We start from the raw sequence: 7212 nt of genomic DNA, 5'->3' as shown, positions 1-7212 counted from the left end.
GAGGTCAACATTTTGAGTCTTATTTTCGTCATCTCTAAAAGGAAGTGAATTTTTTTTTTAAATAGTGACTTCGTTTAGTAATTGTAAGCAATGAACATGACATGGAAAACAATTTTAAAATCCTTTAGGCCAATTGAGGGTTATACAAGTGCTGGTTTAATTTGCCATTTAATTTTCCAGCCTACAGAAAGTCCTTGTTGACTAAGTAAATGGTCAATTTTCCATCAGCAGGAAAAGAAATCAGCCACAAAGTCACCAATGTTTCTTGGATTCCAATCCCTGGCCAATGTGCCAGATCTACAGAAGCAAACCTGAAAGAGCATTTTCTTTCACAGAGTAGTTTTAAGGCTCCAAGTACTCCCATCCTTAAATGTAAGTCAGGGGTTTTACATGAAGGAATAAGACTTTTCTCAGAAGTATCTAATTAAATGGGGGGTTGCGAGGGGCGAAAAGTAGACAAAAGCACATTGATTTTTTTTCTACCTTTATTTATAAAGAACACAACTCCTCCTCCTAACGCAGAAACAAACACACATCTAAAGAGGTAACACACTCATGAAAAACAACAACAGAACGAGGGGGCAGTGGGACCTTATTTAACACCAGTCTGTGTGCCTGGCTCAGGAATCACTGGGAATGTCTCCTCAGACATGACATCTCACCTCAAAGAAAAGAAGAAAGACCTTAATCTTGAAGACCCATGGACTTGGCAGGCAAAAAGCTGTACCCTCAGTCTTCAGCGTCATCGAACTGTCCAGTTTCAAAGACCATCTTGGAATAATGGGGGATCAGTGGAGGTGGATGATGCCAACTGGGGTCATAGATCATGTCTCCTTGCGGGGCACAGCACACCCAAGGTTTGACCTCTTGAGAAATGCAGCCCTGGATGTCATCAGCATCTGCAGGCAGTTTTAAAAGACAGATTAAAGCAGCGGTTCCCAACCGTTTTGGGCCATGCCCCACCTAAGCATCTCTTAAAATCCTGATGCCCCCCTCCCCAGGACATATAATTCTTATTATTCAAAAAGTGAACGCCTATTCACATGGAGGAAGCCTAAAAGGCCATTAACTTGGTCTAAAAAGGCTTCCCAAGAACATGGCATCCATGAAAGAGAAAAATAAAAGAACAAAAGGACAGTTGAAGTACTGAGGAAGAAATCACTAAGTTGTTAAAAAAAATAATAATAATATGAAGTGATATGAAAAAACGCAAATAAAGTTTCAAAAAACTGAAATGCAAAATGTCAAAATATATATTTCTATACTGTATAGGAGGCCCCCTATAACCATAAGAAATGCAAAAAAATTCACATTAGTAACTCATTCTCGAATTGCCCCCCTGTGGGGCATGTGCCCCACTTTGGGAACCACTGGATTAAAGGAAGAAGGGAAGGAAAAAACGAATAGCCAAGAAATGTCTAGGAGAACCATACTTGCACTCTGTTTAAACACACACACAGAGTCCTCCTTTCCTGAGGAATTGCAAGCATGTTCTTTCTGAGGCAACCCATGGTTGTGCTGTTCAGCTAAGAGTTCCGGACAGTGCAGAGGAAGCAAATGGATAATAAGGCACTTCTGTCTGCAGCTGCTCAGTTCATACTAGGATATTTGGAGAAAGTAACATTGTTTCAATGTTAAAGGTAAATGACCATTATGGAATCAAATGTAAAATTTCCATGTTTTTCTTTTTTTTCCAATATGAAAAAGAAGCTGTCACAGAAACTGCAGATCTGTAACAGGTTATCAGGCTAAGCTAGCCAATGTGAGTCCCTCTTCCAAACTCTGCCTGCCTTTAAGGGTAATCTGGTAGGACCCCAGACACTCCACACCTACCATACGGATTCCCTTGATCAGATTTCAACTCCAAGTCCCAGTCCTCATTAAAAAGATCAGCAGCCTGTTCCCTAGGCAGACGGCTGGACACCCCTTCTGGCAGCTCCCAGCTATTCAGTTCCCCATCAGAATCTTCATCCTCCATAGCAAAGCCTTCCTCTTCAGAATGGGTGCCCTCATCACTGGCAGGACCACCATTAGGGATGCTCTGTGCTCCACTGGCTAAGAAATCAACAAAAGGAAGGTCTTAAAACAACCGGCAAACCAGAGCGCCTACTCGTGTGCTTGGAAATTTTTGGCAGACTTACTAAGAAGGCAGCAGTAAAACAAGTGTACAGAGTTCTTTAGCCACCTGAGCACTTAAAAAAAAAAAAAAGAAAATGTTCTATTGACATTTTTAGAAATAGGGCTGATCAATTATTTACAATAGGATGTTTTGCCTTAAACCAGGCCATTAATTGCCTGGTCTGGCAATTCACACAGGGAATCGGGCACAATTTACATTGTAGGTAACTTACATGTCATTAAAACAAATGATCAACTTTCACAATACAGGTGCGAATTGAGTTTTTGCTCTTCTATTCCTCTTCCCTTCATCCTCAAAGAGCATGTGAGAGGTGAGCACAGGACAAGGGGGATGAAATAAAGGCTGACAGCAGGGCAGAACCCATCTAGTCACAATGGACTGCCACCACGTCTCCTCCCCACAACATTGAGAAGGGCTGGAAGGTACATTTTCAAAAGGTCTCAACATAATGGAGGGACGTTTGGGAAGGATAATGAACCTCCAAGCATATAGGGCTATGGTGATGCCAGGTCAGAGCTAGCAAATGAATCAGCCGATTAACACTGCACAATAATGACAGCTATAAGCAATAAAGTCATACTTTCAGGTTATGGGCTCTGAAGGTAAACTGCCTGAGTCCAAATCCCAGTTCTGCCAATTACTAAATGTGTTACTGAGCTAAAATGTACTCAACTGATTCCCACAATAGCTTAAATATAGAATTAACATACAACCCACTCCTAAATGTATACCCAAAAGAATTAAAAACAGGTGTTCAAACAAAACTTGTACAAAAATGTTCACAGCAGGACTACTCACAATCACCAAGAGGTGGAAACCACCCGAATGCCTATCAACTGATGAATGGGTAAGCAAAATTGGGTTTATACGAATGAGGGGATTTATTCAGCCATCAAAAGGAATGAAGTATAGGCATACTTCATTTTATGGCATTTTGCTTTATTGCACTTCACAGATGTGGTGTTTTTTAATAAATTGAAGGCAAAACCCTCTATCAGCACAAAGATTACAACTAGCTTTACTGCAATAGTAGCTTTATTGCCATGGTCTGGAACTAAACCCATAACGTCTCCGAGGTATGCCTGTACAAGGTAGACAGGCTACGTGAATTAATCTTGAAAATATTATGCTGAAAGAAGCCAGATAGAAAAGGCCACAGAGCGGATGATTCATTTGCATGCAACTCACATTTGCCTGTTGAGCAGAGGTCAATCCATAGAGACAGAAAGCAGATTAGTGGTCGCCAAGGGCACAAGGAAGGGGAGGCTGGGGAGTGACTCCTTACTGGGTACAACATTTCCTTTTGGGGTGATGAAAATGTTCTGGAACTAAATAGCGGTGGTGGTTACATAACACTGTGACGGTGCCGAATGCCACTGAGCTGCATGCTTCAAATTTGTTAAATAGTAACAATAGTGTCTTTTACCAGAACCAATTTTTTTTTTTACTCTGTGCCTCAGTTTCCTCACCTGCAAAATGGAGATATGATTGTTGTGAGAGTTTTTAAAAACAAAAAAAGGAGCTCAGCCTGCATGGCTCAGTGGCTGAGCGTTGACCTACGAACCAGGAGGTCGAGGTTCGATTCCTGGTCAGAGGACGTACCCGGATTGCGGGCTTGATCCCAAATCAGGGGGGCGCGCAGGAGGCAGCCATCCATGATTCTCCCTCATCATTGATGTTTCTATCTTTCTCCCTCTCCCTTCCTCTCTCAAATCAGTAAAAGTATATTAAAAGTGGAAACAATTTTACCTCCAAAGCCCATATTCTCCCTGCTTCCCTAAGCTGTCTTTCTCAGTAGAAGGGACGGGTTTGGACACAAGTTCAGGACTTCCCTTAAGAAAGCTCCAGTGGGGCTTCCAAACAGGGCGCTATGGAAACACCAGCAGAAAATAGGCGACATGGCAGCCAAGAGGAGGACCAGCTGGAAGGAGAAGGTACACAAGACAGAGCGACTGTCCTGTCGCTCCCCCAGTCTCTGCCGTCTACTTGCCTAGTCGATCCATGGCTTTCTCAGTCTCTCTCTCCTGACCGGAGTGGTCATGCGGGGCAAAGCCAGCCTGCCGGGAGAAGAAACAGTTACTTAGGACTTGGACACCTGGGGCATCCCGTTTTCAGCTTTCTCTCAGCTGAAACCCCCCGCCCTTCCCTCCTCCCCTTTGTGTGGGGGGCTGAGACTCTGCAACCCACACTTCTGCTCTGCCTGGTTAGACTCAGCAAGGATGGAGGGGGAAAAGCTTTGCTCCTCCTTACTCCCGAGGCATCATTCCAGCGACACTTCACCCTGGAAGCAGGAGCAACCTTCCTATAGCGGCCTAGGAACCCAGCTTACAACTTGCCAACACTCGCAAAGCCAGCCTCATCACCCTGCCCAACCTACAGAGGTCTGACTCCCAGGCCCTCAGGACCCTCCAAGCTCAGAGACCCCCGCCCCAACTGGGGCCACGCCCCCTCCTCTGAGGCTGGAATTCCAGCTCTGCAAAAGCCTCACCTCTGAGCTTGTAAATTTTAACCATTCCAACCTCATCCCTTTGTTCCCTCAGCCAGAGGGCTGGTAGCTGTTTCCTGCAGCTGCCACCACCATGTTCATTTTTAACTTTTCGGTTACTTAACAACTTCTTATCTAGTTAACTCTACATATGTTTATTTCAGCGAGAGAGGGAGAGGTAGATAGAAACATCGATGATGAGAGAGAATCATTGATCAGCTGCCTCATACACACCCCCTACTGGGGACTGAGCCCGCAACCCAGGCATGTGCCCTGACCGGGAATTGAAACGTGACCTCCTGGTTCATAGGTCAACACTCAACTACTGAGTCACACAGGCCGGGCAGCTAACAACTTTTTCTATCAAATTCTGTCTCCTGACTGATACACGGGTGCAAGAGAGATTTTGCTCCTCAGCAATGCTGAGGGAAATCTTTCCCTACAGACAACCACATGCCTCTCTGCTCTCACCACTCAAAAGTTCCTGAAGTCTTGCCCTGGCCAGATGGCTGTTGATTGGAGCATCGTTGCATACATCAAAAGGCTGAGGGTTGGCCCGGCTGGTGTGGCTCAGTGGTTGGGCTTCAACTTATAAACCAGGAGGTCACAGTTCGATTCCTGGCCAGGGCACATGCCCGGGTTGCAGGCTTGATCCCCAGTAGAGGGTGCACAGTAGGAAGGAGATCATGATTCTCTCTCATCATTGATGTTACTATCCCTCTCTCCCTCTCCCTTCCTCTCTGAAATCAATAAAAAAACATTTTAAACAAGGTTGTAGGTTTGATTCCCATCAGGGCACATACCTGGGTTTTAGGTTCAGTCCCATTTTGGGGCATACCAGAGGCAATGGATCGATGTTTCTCTCTCACATCAACATTTCTTCTTTCTTCCCCCCTCCCCCACCTTCCTCTCTCTCTAAAATCAATAAAAACATATCCTCGGCTGAGGATTTTTAAAAAGTTCCTAAGGTCCTATCACCTCTAAAACCTCTTTCTCACTGGAACAAGAAACGTGAAGCCTGCTGAAGACCTCATTTCAGTCCCAGTTCTGCCATTCATTCAGTGTGAACACTCTGCCTGGGTTCCCTTCTCTGGAAACTGAGGATGATGGTTCTGACCCTGCCGGGGACTTATAATGACCTAACATTTATGAAAATACCTAGCATGTAGCAGGAATGTAACATCTATTGACTCTAAGCCCAACCTTCTTTGCCCCTACATCTACACGGCCCTTGGCACCTGCCCCAGATAGCTCACGATCTAGTCACACCTGGATTTAAAGCATCAATTCCACCTCCTGTGGTCAGTGACAACCCTTGGTCACCAGTGTGGGCCAGCTGGTGGGACCTCTCACTTTGACCACTGCCATGACTCCATAGCTGCCTCCCCATTCATCCACCCTGCCCACCGTACGCTACTAATCACTCCTCTCTTCAACTCGCCCTAGCCAGTTTGGCTCACTGAATAGACTTAGAGCATCGGCCTGCGGACTGAAGGGTCCTGGGTTCGATTCCAGTCAAGGGCACGCTCCTCAGTAGCAGGCTCCTCCCTTGTCTGGACCCTGGTCAGGGCTCGTGCAGGAGGCAACCAATCGATGTGTCTCTCTCACATCGATATTTCTGTCCTTCCCTCTCTCTTCCACTCTCTAAAAATCAATGGAAAAAAATCAATGGGTGAGGATTAAAAAAATAATCTTCAACTCCACCGGGAAGCATAACATTACCCGTGGCATTCACAACTCCCCCTCAGCCCCTCAACCTGTTGGGCATAGTTCCCTCCCAGCTCTGCGACCCAGGCTCACAGGGATCTGCCCTGCATGTCGGCACCTCCACACCTCTGCAGGCAGCGCCGCCCCCCACCTTGGACAGGAAGCGCACAGGCCTTGCTGCTATGCCGACAAATCAATCTCATCCCACCTGCACTCCAAAGTAATTTTCTCTGTAAGTCTTATCACTACATTTTTCTTACTTTGGTTACATACTATCTTTCATGCTCTAACACGCCATGCCATTCCTCCAACCAATTAATAAATGTGTCTATGGTGTCGGGCACCATGCTAGACGCCAGGCTTAACAGCAGTTAACAGAAGGTTTCTATCCTCCAGGAGGTCGCCATCTCGCAGAGGTTACTGACTGCAAACAAGGGCAGGTTGTGGCTGTAATAACGGCCTTGGGAAAACCAGGAGCTGTCGGGCGCGCCAATGGAAACAAGTTTCTGGAAACCCTGCGTCAAAACAAGCCTTTGCTTTTCGTTGAATAGAAGAGGAGAGAGCGCATGAGACATCACCTGGTGCTGTGTTAGCGGAGCATCCCCACCAGTGGACGCAGGTCCTTCGGGAAAGTCTCTTCCCCTCGCCACCCTCACCTGGCCCCGTGCAGGCCCCGCACCCTCACCTGGCCCCGTGCAGGCCCTCCACGGCCGCCCCCAGCTCTCGGCCATCAGCATCACCTCTCAGGTAGCAAGGACGCGGGGGCGCCCAGGAGACCGAGGCCTTGCTTTCCCCGTCCCGCGCGCCCACCCACGCATTCGGGTGCCTTCCGGCCCCGCGCGCCCACCCACGCATTCGGGTGCTTCAGCCCCGCAGCCCG

The 7212-nt window shown here is 46.8% G+C and overlaps 1 protein-coding gene across 1 annotated transcript; it reads right to left on the bottom strand.

Moving 5' to 3' along the window:
- Positions 1 to 467: 467 nt before the first annotated feature.
- On the bottom strand, positions 468 to 7013 carry COPRS (coordinator of PRMT5 and differentiation stimulator). The gene is made up of 5 exons (XM_023743509.1): positions 6911 to 7013; positions 4131 to 4197; positions 2142 to 2192; positions 1834 to 2055; positions 468 to 899 (listed from the first exon to the last, which is right to left on the bottom strand). Exons 2-5 carry the CDS (start codon positions 4141 to 4143, stop codon positions 730 to 732), a joined length of 456 nt encoding a protein of 151 aa, XP_023599277.1. The 5' UTR covers positions 4144 to 4197; positions 6911 to 7013; the 3' UTR covers positions 468 to 729.
- Between the last annotated feature and the right edge of the window lie 199 nt (positions 7014 to 7212).

This window comes from Myotis lucifugus, unplaced genomic scaffold, assembly GCF_000147115.1.
Source record: "Myotis lucifugus unplaced genomic scaffold, Myoluc2.0 scaffold_396, whole genome shotgun sequence".
NCBI classification, from domain to species: Eukaryota; Metazoa; Chordata; class Mammalia; order Chiroptera; family Vespertilionidae; genus Myotis; species Myotis lucifugus.
The sequence above is the reverse complement of the archived record's forward strand: the minus strand, read 5'-3'. Positions and strand labels throughout refer to the sequence as shown.